Below are 16,401 nucleotides of genomic sequence, written 5' to 3' on the forward strand. Positions count from 1 at the left end.
CCTTGGAGGGGATTATAATCTATACATTATTTTACTTTGGGTTTAGTAAAGTATCTATTTGTGCCTTAATTATCCTTAACTCCTCACACTCACCATCCTGCCCAACACCAAAAACATACTGATCATAAGCACACAGGGTAACTGGTCCATCACCCCCACCTTTTTTCAGGAGGCCACAACCTGAGTGTTCCTGAGAGGTCTATTTGTATTTCATTTTTATACGGACAAAATTATTCTGGGTAACCAACAACTATAAATTCTCCTATGAAGATAGATTCTGTATTATTATAACTGTGTTTTACTACATTGTTAATCAACATTGGCTTATACACCAGCTTCTTATGGAGGAGCTGTAGTTATTGACAAATACATTAACACAAACACTTATATCTGGTTACAACTACATTATAGGTTCTTATTATGAACAATTTGTTACAGGCTAATTAAGGAAACTTAAATAACCTTAAAGTGTTGCCAGTTTCTGTCAAATTCAATTTTTAGTTTGCTACTCAACTTATGTGCACTCTTTTCTCCGGCTCAAGGCTTCAAGGCTCATTTGTGTGTTGGGAATCAACACTGAATCCAAAATGTCAAGATTTGTGAACATACAAGCATGTACTGATGGGGATGTGGAGACGCTTGGCGATTAACCTCCGACGCCCCTCTCCATCCGTTCTGCAGCAACATTGCCTTAATAAAAACAGTCCTCGCAGAAATAATATGTTAGCTGATTTAAAATGTAGCTAAAGTGGCAATCCTTAAGATTTTAGTCATGGTTGCTTTAGAATATGTAGTTGAGTGAAAACAATGGAATTGGGCTTCAAATTTTCAGAATTGTGTGCATAGTTCCATTATTTGTGTGTATACAATGGAGAAACCTTCAACGCAACAGTGCTTTGTACTGTTAAAATGGGGACATAGGAGCTACGCTTTGTGGACGGCCGCTTGCCCCTTTGGTTTTTAGCCTCTAAACATGTTCAAAATGTGATTACAGGTGCCCACCCATGTGCAATAATTCCTTCAGAGGGAACACAGCAAATCTGACTGCTCTGATACATTTTGGAATAATGGATTGTATGAGTTCAACAATTGAATAGTGTTGACTTCACCTGAAAACAGGAAATAATGGATGGATTAACACAACTTTTATGCCTTTCTGTCAAATCTACTGCGGTCAGATTTGCTGTGTTCCCTCGGAAAGAATCACTGCACATGGGTAAGCAATTGCAATGACATTTTGAACATGTTTAGAGGCTAAAAAACACTAAAAAACTCCACTGTTGAAGCCTGTTGGGTGCTAACTTTAGCTGGGAGATAACAGTGTAGGCAGCACCGAGCACCGTTTTCGTTTTTCTTGCTACTGACAGCACATTCAATTTCCAAACAACAGAGCTACGTATTAAAATTGACCGTAATTCTCCTCACAGACATGCATTTGAATAAAAATCTGTGAGATTACAGAAATAACGTGATTGATAGAACAATGGCCATTTATTGCAGCCAAGCAAAAAGCAGCCCAAACAAGAACATCCTAGTAGTAATACAAATTGAAAATACTGAATTACTCACACTTACACAGGGTATGTTAACAATGATACTTCAAACCCACTCTCTCACACAAACAGGAGTCAAAAGTGTATAGGGGAAAAGTCGCAGTGAAAATGACTCTGAATCTCTCGAGGGCTGTCATACTCAGTCTTGACACAAGGGGGCACTGGAGAGCTGTCTGGAGAGGCAGGGCTGACCTGAGAAGGCAGCAGGGATGCAGCCTTGGTTGGAGTTATCTCCGCTCTGAGAGAAGGCCGCAGGGTGGACACAGGAGGGAGGACGGTGATACTGCTGTTGCTGCTGCTGCTGGCGGTGTGTGTTCGGTTGTGTGATGAGTGCTGGGAGCTTGCACCTGAGGGCCCGTGGTCCCCCCGGGTAAAGAATGAAGGTGGAGGCAGGGTGGTGGAGGAGGGTGGCTGGTAATCTCGAACACTTCCCAAGCTGCTAGGGTAAGTTGGAGGGCACGGAGTACGCTGGTGGATGGCTGGTTGAGTGTACATGCTACTCCACGGGTACGAATGGTATGCTGTGATCCCACCTGCAAGGAAACACACAAAACAGAGATGTGACAATTGAGCTTTATTGGACTTCATTTATCTCATAAGTTCAAGACTATTCCTCAATCACCCCTTATCCTGTCATATATTTATAAATTATCACCTATCTGTTCCCCACCAACACTCCCTCTTTCTCTCTCAAAGTTATCTCTCATTGGTCCCTAGGTGTACGCTGAGTTCATGGTGGCTCTTCCCCAAAAGCCTTTCCCATCCTTCAGAAATCATCCCACTCAACATTCTCATCTGCCCATCTTTACTCATACATTTCATATTTAACTCTTTTACTGGTGTGTTGTACACGCATACCATTTTATGCATGTCTTCCCTCTCTCTCCCAATGTTTACTGTCTAGTTCTAATCTAATTATCAATAAAAGGCAAAAATACCAAAGTAAAAAAATTAAAAGAAGTCAATGGTGTGCTCCTTGATCAAGAACTGACTGAGAATCTATTTTTACGAATAGATAATATTGGGATAGTAGGACTCCTCCAGTCTAATCATCAGTGTAAATGTTGATTATAAATATAGAAATATAAAAATTGATATTATAGAAAATATATCTGGTTCTTAGAAAAAAATTATCCCAGGGTCTCACCATTATGACCGGCCGACTGCAGCAGGATTTGTCCTGCGCTCTGGGACTGGAAGTAAGGGTGGCCTCCAGTGGAGTAGGTCACCATCCCAGTGGAGTTCCCCCCAGGACCAAAGGTCAGGTAGGAGGTAGGGTTGGAATCTGGAGGGTTGGGTGTGAGGTAAGGGGACGGGGTGAGGTAGGCCACGCGGGGCAGAGATCCTTGAGGTTGGTGCTGGGACTGGCTGGTGGGGTAGGAGGTCTGGAGCTGGTAGGAGAGAGGGTTGTTCTGCTGGCCTGAGGTCATGTAGTCTAGCTTCTCCCCAAAGTCAAATAGAGAACTAAGGACAAAAAGATAAATTTAGTCACAACCCCCCCACACAAACACAAACACACACCTGTAAGTACATAATGTTTCTAAAGGGATGCCTCTATGGCATGCTCAGATACTTCCTTGATCTATATAAAGGTTATTTGGTCACTCACATCAACTAGTTGCCATCACAGCCCCCCCTAAAGAGTAATTTTACCCACATTACAACAAGGCCTAAGGGCCATTCACACATATAGACTTAAATGCTGAGACAGCAATAAACAGTCCTTTAAAGGATTAATTGTGTATGGGACTAGAGATGGTATCGTTTGGATTTTTCCGATACCCGTGCTAAAACGATACTTCTACACATGCTGCCGGTGCTTAAACGGTGCCTTAACCAATACCATTAAAAAATAATAATAATAATAATAATAATAGCTCAAAATGCCAGTCACCAACATTAAAGAAAGATGGTTAAAATTAAATGATTTAAACTTCCAATGCATCACAAGGCTCAACAGTTTTAAGTAAATACACCATCAGTGTTGTTTTTACAACTACGGCAGCTGCAGACTGTTGTACGTCCCGGTGTTGGAATCCTCTACAGTAAAATATAGCAACACTTTACACCATTTTAACTGTGTTCAATCCAGCTACTAGCTACGGAAGTTAACACCATGCTGCCAAGTGTAATGTTAACTAGCATCACATGCAGTGACGCTTCTGTTGCCTCTAACGTCTGTTTCAAAGCATCAGAGATAAGCACAGGCATTTAAGTGGCACCAAAATCCACATTGCTAGTCGGTCCAGTAGATACCGTTTGTTTACGCACCAGTGTCATATTAGCACCAGGTTTCAGTACCCCTCCCTCAATGGGACTTGCAACATGCACATACATTCTTAAGAGGAATGTAAAAAACTATTCTGTCTTCCGGAAACAAACTGTACAACAAGAGAAAAACAACTTTGTAATGTTTAGTATATGGCAGCTATGTCAAAACAACTGTTCAGTTAAAGCAGAGTATGTAAACTGTGTGCTCAGCGCAACACACACTATAACTACAGCTTCATTAGAGGCCAGACAGTTCCTGCTACTTTGTATCTGTATACACAGCATAAAAGTCTAGAGTCAGACATGCTAGAAACTCTGAAGCTGTATTTATGCAAAGTGCTGCTTTAAGGTAAATGCTAACATCCGCATACTCACATACTAAAAATGACAGATATTGTTCACCATGTTCACGTCTTAATTTTGCGTATTGGATTGCGATGGACAGGGATGTCACTAGGTTTTGCAGGTATTTGATCATAGTATTGGACAAATTAAAATGTGCCTAAGACTTCTAGCGCCACTCCAACTCAGTGGAGGTGTATGCACATATGGTGAACAAATCAAGAAAAATAAATTGTTATTTTTGTTGATCGTTACAATGAAAATCTCTTACAGCAATACTGGAACATTTATTAATGTTCATTGTTTTGTACTGGCTCGCATTGGGGGATTTCTTTAGAGCTGTGATACATAATTTTAGTTAAAACTAACAAAACTAATTTTACACAAAGCCATTTTTAACTGAGACGTCTCACAGCAGGATTTCTCAAATATTTCAGAACACCAACCGACACCAACTCCCGGCTATTACAGGCGCTGTCTGAGGCATCATTATAGCAGTATTTCACAGGATCCCAGCTCCTGTCTGCAGCCTCTGTCCCCCTGTCATCTCTAGTACTCATTGGTGCCCTCCAAATCATCTCCTAGTATTCATGTCACAGTCTGTTGTGAACCGAGCTGACCTGGTGTCAGTCTGCAGAGATTGGGTGTCACGATGGGCCATGGCAGAGCCACCCTCCAAAGCATCCAGAAACAGAGGTGACGTGTGAGCCAGGGTGTTAAGGAGAGGTGGAGTGGGGTTGGAATGGTTGTAGGTCATTGTGAAAAGGGGAAGACTGGCTCTCCGCAGGGGGGGAGGGCTGTACATGGGCCGGGGGTGGTATCCCCCCTGAGATGAAAGCTGGTGCTGGCCCACATCTCTCGCTCTGGATTGACCTTGGGGATGACACAAACAGATTTTAGCAAAACAGATTTTTGTTTTAATTTCTTATTTCTTATTCCTGTCCATCCCTGTCTGTCTGTTACATGTCGTATGTTAAAATGTATCTTCTATGCGCTGCTTTCTTGGCCGGGAATCACACGGTGTAAAAAAGATTGTAATCTCAATGTGATTCTTTTCCCTGGTAAAATAAAAATAAGAAAAATAATAATTAAAGCAACACTGTAGTTTGCTTTCTGGGGAATTTTACTATCAACATGTAGGGTGAAGGTCCACTGAGCACTGTTTACACGTAGCTTAAGTCAATTCATGGATTCTTAAAGCATCAAGGTATAGTTTCTCTTGAAGAAAATACTGCATAGACTGATCAAAGACTGTCAAACTACAAACTGAGTAACGGAGTTATAACGCCACCAATTACACCATTGATAATAAACTCCGATCCAAGTTAGTTATGAAAAAACAGAGATGAACATTTGTAGCTACAACTAAATAAGGCCCTTCATCTCAACATGTATAACACACAATATTTAGGATTTTATTGTAACATGTATTGTATTGTTTATTTACTGAGCAAAGATAATTAAACCTTTAGCTGTGGAGAAGGTACTATTTGTCTGTAACATTTCACCCCATAGCAAAGCCTTAATCCAGTTAGGTCGGGGAAATAGGATAGTTCCTCTGAAACCAAACTTATTTGAATAGTAATTATGGACTACAATGACCTAATAAGGAGCAAAACATTTGAAATAATTGTGTAAATGCATGTGGATTTCAATACTTGGGCTGTTGAGGCTAGCCAGCAGATTGCTGTAAGAGGGTGGAGTTTGGTTGGACAAGGTTGTGAAGGGTGCTGCAGGGGCGATCTGGGGCAGCTTGGTGCCAAACTGACTAGAAAAACTGAAAAAGAGAAAAAACATAACTAAAACAATAAGTCAAATTATGCTCAAAATACAAGTAATTTGCACCATGTGAGGCTTAAAAAACTACAAAATAAAGACGGATTAAGCCTTAATACCTGTTGGGTGCAAGGTTGGGATTGATTTGGTGATGGGGGGGGCTGCTGCTGCTGCATCCAGGTCTAGTCTTTGCCGTGATGGAGCGCTCCACTTTTCTCCACTTAGCCCTGCGGTTCTGAAACCAGACCTGGATCACAGAATGTGAACCATGCAGAGTATGGTGTTAAGGAAATTAAAAGAAAAAGTATGAAAAAGGTTGGTGAAAAAAGGGAGTCAACGCCAAGACAGGAAGGCTTCATTCTCTGTTTGCTAATCATTCATTCTTCACCAAATAAGCCGTGTCAAGGAGTCAGGGAAATTTCCAACCATAATTCTTTGAGGTGTGACGCCAACTGAAGCTGCAATGACTTTCCTCTTCTCTGCATCAGGATAGTGGTCTTCCTGGAACAAGGCCTCTAAATGCTCTAACTGATCTGCACACATATGCACACGCACACCAACACACACACACACACACACACCAAATGGTCAACTATTTGCATAATCAAATCTGAACACACCTGGACAAATTGACAGCTCAGTTACCAGTACTGTAGAGTGTTCGTGTTTTCTTTTTCGGCGCAGGCTGAAGTAGACAGCTGTCCACGGTTTCTAATCCCGGCAGCAGAGGTAAGCTCAGAGTCCGGCCTCGACCCCTGGTGCTGTACCGCACAGAGCGTCGAGTGGAGTAGATCTGCGTTATCTCCATCTGCCATAAACCAGACAAATATGACCTAATCTCAGTCATAATCACATTTCTGGTAAAGCAAAACAAATGTGTCACACCACAGGTACATGTGTTTTTACCCACCCAACCTAATATGAATAATATGAATTATAAAATCCCCAAGTAACTCCAAGTAAGAATAAATCTCAATGGTTACTTGGCTGGGCCTAATTCAATCTGGTTTCGTGCAACCGAGTCCAAGCTAAATGCATCCAGGATAACTTGAAAATCCCGGCTTAATCCCTTATCCTAGTTTCATGCAACAGGCCCCAGGTGGGCGCAGTTTGTTTTTGTTGCCGTTTGTAGACTCTGGGCTGTCTACAGAGACCGCGTTTTTTTTACAAAGTGTTCTGGTGACAGGCAGCACGCGGAGAGTGAGGAGATGTTTGTTGATGTTAGAACAAATGTTCTAGTTTAAAACACGCAGGACATTGCTTAGAGCACCTTAAAACACAGAAATAGCAACCATCAAACGTGACTAAACTTCCATGGAAAGGGGACTATCTAATTCCCTGAGAGGGTGTTAGCTAGATTAGTTAGCTAGCCAAAGAGAGAGGAGCTCATGACAGTCACACAAGCACTAATTGTTCTGCGGACGCAGAACAATGAAGACATGCAGAGCTTTCTTTGTAGCCTACGCAAGTGGCCTGAAGTATATACTTGTGTGTTGGTGTGTGCGTTGAGCTGGCATGTGGTAACACGTTTGTGTGGGGAGTGTGTGGTAGAGCAAGGAAGAAGTGAGATAGTGATTAGCTTCAGAGCAAGTAGCGACTATAGAGTCATGGGGAAAGAAACAAAGTGTCTCCCCTGTGCTTTCTGGCCAAGGTAGGAAATCTGTAGCAGGAAAAATCTAACCCTCTCGTTGATTTCATATTGTTTATGGAGAAGGAGAACCAGGAAATTAGTTGGGTGACATGCAACGCTACCAAGCCACGGCTGAGCGACGTACGTCATGCGACATGTAGTTACATTTTTCCAAGAGGTGCACGCCAGGCTATGGCGTAGTTTCCGGCGTAGGTTTGAGTCTCCACGTACCTACGTATGTAGCAATGGCAATTTTACGCAGAAGTACATATCAAGCTTAATCCCAACTCCTTATTGGCTGTTACTATGTAATATTTTCCCCACATAGTATGGTCTTTAGCAAACAAAATTGAGGATCTTGAGCCGCGGATTACCACTCATAACTGTAATATGGAATGCAACATCATGATTTTTACGGAAACATAACACCAAAAAAGAAACAAACCTCCTAAGCAGAAATGAACTAAGAAAATTGTCTTTTGAATGGCGAGTTCAGTTAAAATCCCTTTCAGATAGTTCTCTCGACAAGAGTTAAGTTAAATGTAATTACTGTCCATGTGAACGTCGTTACCGCCGGAGTACGTTGTGTCACAAATACCTCTTGAACATTAAAAATGTAATTAATAATTTATCTGCAATTATTTTCTGAATTGATCAAAGAATTGTTTATTAAATGTGAGAATATAAAAAAATTCCCGTAGCAATTTCCCGCAGTCCTATGTATTGTCTTCATATTGCTTCCTTTGTGAAGATTTATCATAATTTAAGAAAAAAAACAGCAACCCCTCACATAGCTGGGACTTCTTCCTGGTTACTTTTATTTTGTAAAGCGTGAAGTTTGAAACCAGTGGAAATGTAGCTCTGATTATCTATGATTATGATTCTGGGTGGTGAGCAGAATACAAAATACATATTACTTCATGGTGTACAGTAGGTACAGTCATACTGGCAAATAATGATGAATGAAATCCCCTTACATATTTGACACAGATTGACATTCTCCAAATCTGCGGGTGGTTGTTTCAATGTTTTAAACAAGCTCTTTCCCCTACCATACACTGAGCCAAAAATTTAAATCCTGGATGCTATTTTCACAGCTGCATCATTAATATTGCAGAAGGTTGAAGGTGTGTATCATTTCACACATATTACACTGTAATTTTACATGACAGATGAGTTATTATTAGAAACCTGTAGATCTTCACATGCAAACGTGTCTGTTGGGCTGAAAAAGTTAAACCTCATGCTCTGCAAAATATTATTCAAACCCATTGATGTTTGTTTTAAAGTGTTGCAAACATCCCAAAGTTACCAAAGATCTCAAATATGTCAGTCAGAATGTTGGGGAAATATGTTTAAAACGAAGCAGCAGACATGCATAATATTTCCATTGGATTGAATAGTGCAGGCAGAAAAGACATGGTTATTTTAGTAAGAATATTTTATTATTATATAACCATCACATAGCCTAAATAAATAGCTTCCACAATGTCTGATGCTATCCAACACAAATGTTGACATACAGTCTGCTTTTATGATGCCTATAATGTCACACTGTCATAGACGTGTTAATAAATTGTATGTTTAAGCACTAAGAGCATAGGTAGTTGTGGTTTTGTACTATTGTTTCGGAGTTTCTACTTTCTGCAACCCTCATTAACGTAAATAAGGAGTACAAAACATTTACTGTATGTGTTATACCTTCTAATTTCACTGTATGCTATCTTAGGTTTTTCTGTCACTTTTTGTAAAGCACTTTGGATACCTGCTGGTTGCTACAAGGTGAAATATAAATTAATGTTTATTGATTTATTTAAAAACATCCTTCCATATAATGTATCCAGTATAACACACCCTTTTACTATGACCTCACTAACAAACATATTGTTTTTTGGACAATCCTGGAAATGTATACATGTCCAACAATGTCCCCAAAAACCAAATATTATAAACTTCATAAAGGTAGACTTGACAGAGCTATTGTATTGAATTGCAATTGAATGTACATGTGTATCTAAAATCTACGTTGCACAAAGCACATCAGTAGATCCAGAGAGAGCTGCGCAAAATCTGATAACATCTGTTGGTTGGGTCTGAGGACAAGTTTGAAAATTAAACAAATCTGGGATTGTGGAGTCAGACAGAAGTGAGTTTACCAGACCTCTGTAGCAGCTACTCATCTCTGCTTGAGGCTTGCTGCTCAAGGCTACATTAGCTGTAACTAGCATAAACACTTGAATAACTGACCCAACTGTCAGACGTTGAGTAGCATTATGTGTAATCAGAGATGGGAAGTAAAGAAGTACAAATACTTCAATAGTTTACTTTTATATCAGTAATTCTACTCAAGAACAGAAAATGAATACTTCTTTCATCTCTGTGGGTAAGGCATGTTTTGAGAAGGAAGAAGAATGCATGGAAAGAAAAAGATTATATTTCTGGTTGTGCTGCATCAATTTTGGTTACTTTTTTTAAACTGTCCACCATGATTCTGACAATATTATATGAGTCCAATGCTAATTTAGTGGAGCCCTCTAATAAAAAGGGGAATAAAGGTGTATTAAGAAGTTAAACATTTCTGAAAATATGGTTCAGGTACAATATCACTCACTTTATGTTCGGAGCTTGTCCAGTGATTTATAAACAGTGACAGTCTATTCTTACCTCTAGAGGCTGTGGGCCCTGCTGGGGGGGACTGTGATGCCTTTTTGTCCCGTGAGACTGAGGAGGTGCAGGTTGGATCGGGACTGGAGGTTGTGAGGAGCACAGCAGGGGAAGAGGAGCTGAAGGGCAATACAGCCCTGTACCCCCAGAACCAAGGTAGACAGGATCAGACAGGTCGCAGCTGTTCATCAGTCCAATGGAAGGCTCCGAAAGAGCCGAGCTCTCCTCTGAGCTCATCGCTGACACCTCCTGTATCTGACTTTCCTTTTTCTCCTCAAACCGCAACTCACTCACAGCTTTTAAACCTCTCTTGTTTCTCACTCGCTCACTTTGCTTCTTACCTCGCTTCTTCTTACTCTTTTTCTTCTCATCTTTCTCTGCTAGACTTTGTGTTTCTCTGTCCTGTTGCTTATCAGCAATTGTTTGCTTTTTGTTATCAATCTTGTCTTCCATCTGCACCCCCTGTGCCTCTTCCGCTTCCAGCCTACTCTCTGGCTTTACCTGCTCCTCTTCTTCTCCCTCTGTCATTACCACTTCCTTTTCTGACACAACATTCTTTTCATTCACCTCCTCCCCCTCCACGTCTTCTCGGTCAGTCTCCTCTCCTGCCAGTTCCTCACACAGAAGGCTTGGACAGTCTGAAAGTGTGAAGTGAGAGTTGTTTTTTCTTTTGTCTAGGTTCTGTAAACCCTGGACTACTTTCATTTAGATAACATGGGCCAGTAAGTTATTTGTACTCTGTCTTAAGAACACCTACTGTTAATTAAACCAGAAAATTCTAAATAACTTTGTAACATGTACCAGAATGCTGCAGCCAGATTTCTATCATGGTCTAAGAAAAAAAGCCATTATATATGTCCTTAAATCATCAAATTAGCTTTTGGTGCTAAAACTGACTTTAAGGTTTCTTATACCCAGGGGTGCACATAACTGGTACGCATGCGCGACAAAAATCAGGAATGCGTAATACCACTTGTGTTATTACGCGCCTTTGCGTACTTGACCGATCTTCTCATCTAACCTTACACATGACATGTTGCTTGCAAACTACTGTCAAACATGTCCAAAAAGCAACAGACATTAAGCAGCTTCTTTGGCGTTCCACCACCTACAAAGAAATGCCAACTGGAGCCAGAGCCGAAGAAAAGATTTTTTTCGGAAAAGTGTCTCCAAGATGTGCAGTGGCTGGAAGCTAACGATGAGCGCACTGAAAAATGGTGCAAGATTTGCCGCTCAAATCCACATCTAGCGGACAAAACAGGTGCGTTTTATAAAGGTTCAAAGAATTTCAACCATCCTTTATTTGACAAACATGAAAAGAGCAAGGAGCACACGAGTGTGGCGCAAGCCATTGCCAAAAAACAAGCTAGCCGAGACGAAATGTCCAGTCGCCCACTTGCCAGATGGCGGGACAAGCTGAATGAAGAACAGCGGCAAGCTCTGTTTAATATTTTTCTTGTTGCCTTCCATAAAGCTAAACACGCACGTCCCAAGTCTTCCTATCCTGAGGATATTCCTTTACTGAAGCGGCTAGGGGTAAATGTCGGAGGTGCATATCATTCACGTGAAGCGGGCGCACGGATAATGCAGAGCATCGCTCACACCATCAGAGGAGAGTTACGAGCCAGGTTGCAGTCTGCTGAATTTTGGGGGCTACTTTTTGATGGATCTGAGGACATCACAAAAACTGAGCAGGAAATTGTTTACATCGTGTCTGTGTCCAGCAAAGGAGAGTTTACCTCGGACTTTATTGGATTGATTGAATTGGGTGCTGACCGAACCGCGCAGGCAATAACAGACGAACTTGTGACACTTTTCCAGGACACAGGCTTGGATGACTGGACAACAAAGTTGGTCGCTGTGTGTACAGACGGGGCTGCTGTCAATGTCGGAATCTACAACGGCGTTGTGCCAAAACTCGTAAAATCAGCTGATCGCAACGTTGCTTACTGTGAGACATTTAATCGCTCTGTGGTCAAGCTGCTGCAGTTTTATTTACAAAAAGGTGGAGCAAAAAAAGCTGCTGCACTGAAGAAGCAATGTAAAGAAAATGGGATCTCCTTTGTGAAACTGGGAAAGTTTCATAATATCAGATGGTCTGCATGGAGGCATGAAACACTGTTAAAAATATCAAGACTATTGCCAGCCATTAAAACGCAACTGGCTACGAGTGATAACAGTGACTTGCAGCATATCTGCGCAGAACGTTTTCAGTGCTTTTTGTCAAACATGCTTGACATTGGCAACATTATGAAGACCACATCCATTAGGTTTCAGAAGGAAGAACTGACCCTTGGAGAATGTAAGGATGAGCTCATGGTGGCCATTGGACAGTTCACACTTCTGCTTGATGGTGAAGGCCACAGGGCACGCACTGTTTCTTATGCTGATGCTGACATAGACAAGTCAAACTTACTCAGGGGATTAATTGAAGAGTTTGAAAGCAGATATGAGTCCCTTAAGTCATGTGATCATTTCTTAGTATTTGATCCTTCAACATGGCCTCATGAAATGCATGAACTCCACAGTTTTGGAAACACAACAGTTTGCAACATTCTCAAGAAATATGAGGCCAACTTGCAACTTGACAAAGACACCACTGTGACAGAATGGATGCGCTTAAAGCAGGCAGGAAAACGCCTGGGAGCCTCTTCTGTGTATGACTTGGTCCAAATAGTAAATACAAGTAACCCAGATGCTTACTCCAACGTCAACAAGGTGGTTAAGCTGTCTCTTACACTTCCTTTAAGCAGTGCAGCTTGTGAGAGGGGATTCTCACATCTAAACATAATAAAAACCAAGTACAGATCTCGTCTGTCACATGCTCGTCTCTCAGCCCTGATGTACATTCACCTGTCAAAGCAGACTACAGAGACGTTTAACCCAAAGCAAGCTGTTGACCTGTGGATCGAGACAGCTAATCAGAGACTCAACCAAGGACAGGGACGTGCATCTGCAGCATCTTCATCATCTACCATGCAGGAAGCTGAAGCAGAGGACAGTGGGGACGTCACTGAAGAGGACAGTGGGGACAACACTGAAGAGGACAGTGGGGACAACACTGAAGAGGACAGTGGGGAAGACTGCACTTATTAAGACTACGCTGCATAAGGAGTGAGTACCAAACACCATCTCCTGGTACTCACCTGAGTAACTCACTGAAAAGGTTATGTGCACCCCTGCTTATACCCCTTTAGAAACACCTACCAGGGTTCAACCCTCCTTTTGGAAATTCAAACCAAGCCAGTCTACGTGGGTATATTACAATTCAGAACTCACCTGGGTCAACCCAGGAGCAATGCATAACACTTACCTTAAGTGCCAAAAATGGGCAAAACGGCTAACATCACATACTCCAGTAGAACTGTTTTATAGCTACTTGAATCTATCATTGTACAGAGAGTTAAATGAAGCTTAGGCTACTTTAGGATTGTTTTGCAGTGATTACATTCTATAGCACAGTAAAATAACCATCACACAATTCATAGATGATTTTGTGCAGATGATTTCTTCTTCTCTGCATATTTATTGCAGCAGCTGGACAAGGAAGTAGGTGACTCTGGTATTGATTTTTTACTATTTTAAGACAAGTGGAGAACATTTCTCTTTGCTTGATTTGATTAAAAGTAAGTTGGGCTTTGCTGTTAACTTTTAACTAATTTAAAAAAGAAGACAAACAAAAAAAAAAAGACAGATTTGCAATACACAGCAGCTGCACTAAACTGCAGGCTGGAAACATCTCGTGCCAGAAAGGGAGTAAGAGCAGCGGTGCAGGGAGAATTAAACAAAACTTATTTGCATACGTTTACGTTCGAATGCGGGGTACGCTACCATTCTGCCGGCAGACTAGTGAAAATCGGGGCACCGACTGCCAGCCGATTGATGAATTGAACCACTCCTGTGTGCTGTTGTAGAAGCTGCCTGTAAAAACCTACTTAGTTATATATAGTCCATCACAGTGAGACACATTTTTGTTGTTTTGTCAAAGTGTGCGGAGAATTTAGGTGGCTACCTGTGACAACTGCCCCACTGTCTTTTTAAACCAATCACATACAGTAATTAGTGCCGCCACAGCTGTAAGCGACCCAGGCCGTGCACAATTCACATTGAAATCGACCCTGGTCTACCCAGATCAAACCCACCTTGCTACCTGAGTTGCAAAGCTGAGTAGGGTTACCCGATTCAAACACACAGTCGACCTGTGTATAACCCTGATTGACCCATTGGTGTGAAATGGGTATTAATCTGCCTTGGCCTTGCTCCACTATAAGTTAGATATGTACAGAGACTCAATTAAATTAATTCCGTGAGTCTGCCTTTAGTTTTAATGCCCCCATTTGCTGAAATAGATTCCCTGAGGACTCTAAATACTTAAAAGCAGCCTTAAAACCTTTTTTTCTGCCTTTTTCCAATGGTGTATTACAGTCTTCCTCTGTGCTTCTTGTGAACGTCTATAAAATAATTATTATTTTTAGTAGTAACATTACTGTCTTATTGGGTTTTTTCTGTCTTTCTTCAATCTTTTTTGTTTCCTTCTTAATCTTTATGTGAAGGATATTGACTTCTACCCAGTGTTTATAGTTTGAGATATACAGTAAATATTAAGCTGAGATGCTGTGAGTTAAGTGCAGGGGTGAAGTGAAGTTATTCTTGTTACTGTATTGTGCTTTGCTAGATTTCAAGTTGCACCCATTAAAAGAGTAAAAACAAAAGTCACATTTCCAGGATGATTGTCGCCACTGAAGTCCCTTTGCTTCTGCTCTCTGTGTGTCGTTGTTCTTGAAATCTTTTGCTTCGAGAAACAAACTTTGAGCTAACAAGCTACACACTAAAAATGGCAAGTTTTTAAGAAATTTTGGATGATGCAACAAGGCAGACGTGCTTGATTGATTTGAAGGAATGTTTGCAAAGGTTCACAAAGAAAATATACACGGCATTTACTATCTAACTGGAGCATTTTGGGACCAATTGGTGAGGATAGCTAGCTTGGTCCTACAAGACTCTCTTACATTTCAGTTGCATAAAGAGTCTGGCCACTCTCCATTGACTTCCTCAGGCTTTAACTTCTGGATATTCGGCAGTGTTGCCACAACGAACTGAATAGCTTAGCTTGCATCTTTCTCCGCCGCCATTACGGAGCAACAACTCAAACTAGCATACAACCTCAATGTCATCGTTTTTAGCCACTCCCTCTGTGCGCTGATTAGACGGTTGAAAGTTGGGGCCTTTAAGAAGCAGAAAAAAGGGAATTTTTACATTTTTGTTAACAATTATGATTTATGTACTTTTAAAACATTTTAGTCATGTTGGGTCTAAATAACTACTAAATTCTTGGGGCATGTGTTAGAGGGGACATGGACACATCCCCTGTTTTACCCCTGTCTTTAAATCCTGTCTACGGCCATGTTTGCAACAATTTAAGCTATTTTTGTATCTGGGGGCAAAACTGCCTATAGTTTAAAAAAACTGCATGTTGGAGGAGTTATTTTCTTCATATTTCATGATTGATGGGTAACCTATAGGTTGAATAAAAACTGATATACGTCATCCTCACAAGGACCTGCTGCCTGCAGTGACTTAATTAGTGTCCCAGCTGTGCAGCGCCTCGTGCCACCTCACCGTACCGTTAATTAACTCTCAGCTGCGAGTTGCAGCTAAACTAGCTAACCTGTCCCCATCTACAAACACCGGGTCGTGAATGTTAATAGCCGAGTTTTAAATTCCTATATTGTCTCTGTGGAGCTGAGCAGCACTGGGAGCTGCACCTCACAGGAAAGATTATAAGCTTTAATTACACCCAGAAAGTTTTAAAAGTGTTTCAAAGTTTACAAAATGACACAGAAGTTGAGTAGACTAAAGTATGGCTTTGGTGGACAGGTGAAAATTGCCAAAGCAAGCCAATGAAAAAAAACAATTGAAGTGAGCCTATATGTTCTTACCAAAATCTTCAGCTTGATCACAGTCTTCGTCCATTGCAACGGTCAAAACCAAGAAACTTAGTACTAATAATCAATTAAGCAACGCAGGGTAACGAAGCGAATTGCTCCTGGTCTGGAGGCTAATGAGGCTGATTGAATGATTAGCTACCTACCTCAACAGTGTGACGGAAAATTATCGCGTGAAGGGTGAAACTGAACCAGCCAATCAGTGACCAGAAAATGCTCA

The 16,401-nt window shown here is 41.2% G+C and overlaps 1 protein-coding gene across 1 annotated transcript; it reads right to left on the reverse strand.

The window, feature by feature from the left end:
* Window positions 1-1,529: 1,529 nt before the first annotated feature.
* On the reverse strand, window positions 1,530-16,401 carry LOC117957121. Its single transcript, XM_034892704.1, has 9 exons — window positions 16,176-16,401; window positions 10,237-10,874; window positions 6,588-6,750; window positions 6,369-6,475; window positions 6,062-6,189; window positions 5,825-5,943; window positions 4,787-5,039; window positions 2,701-3,017; window positions 1,530-2,086 (listed from the first exon to the last, which is right to left on the reverse strand). The coding sequence occupies exons 1-9, from the start codon at window positions 16,207-16,209 to the stop codon at window positions 1,629-1,631; spliced, it is 2,217 nt and encodes a 738-aa protein (XP_034748595.1). The 5' UTR covers window positions 16,210-16,401; the 3' UTR covers window positions 1,530-1,628.

The sequence above is a fragment of the Etheostoma cragini genome, chromosome 14 (assembly GCF_013103735.1).
Source record: "Etheostoma cragini isolate CJK2018 chromosome 14, CSU_Ecrag_1.0, whole genome shotgun sequence".
Lineage (NCBI taxonomy): Eukaryota > Metazoa > Chordata > Actinopteri > Perciformes > Percidae > Etheostoma > Etheostoma cragini.

Excerpts from the sequence above, each read along its gene's own strand:
- LOC117957121 (XM_034892704.1), bottom strand. The coding sequence starts at position 16,209 with ATGGACGAAGACTGTGATCAAGCTGAAGATTTTG. Across the intron at positions 5,944-6,061 it reads CCCAACCTTGCACCCAACAG|TTTTTCTAGTCAGTTTGGCA; the intron begins GTATTAAGGCTT and ends TCTCTTTTTCAG. Across the intron at positions 5,040-5,824 it reads GGCTAGCCTCAACAGCCCAA|GTCAATCCAGAGCGAGAGAT; the intron begins GTATTGAAATCC and ends GTCATCCCCAAG.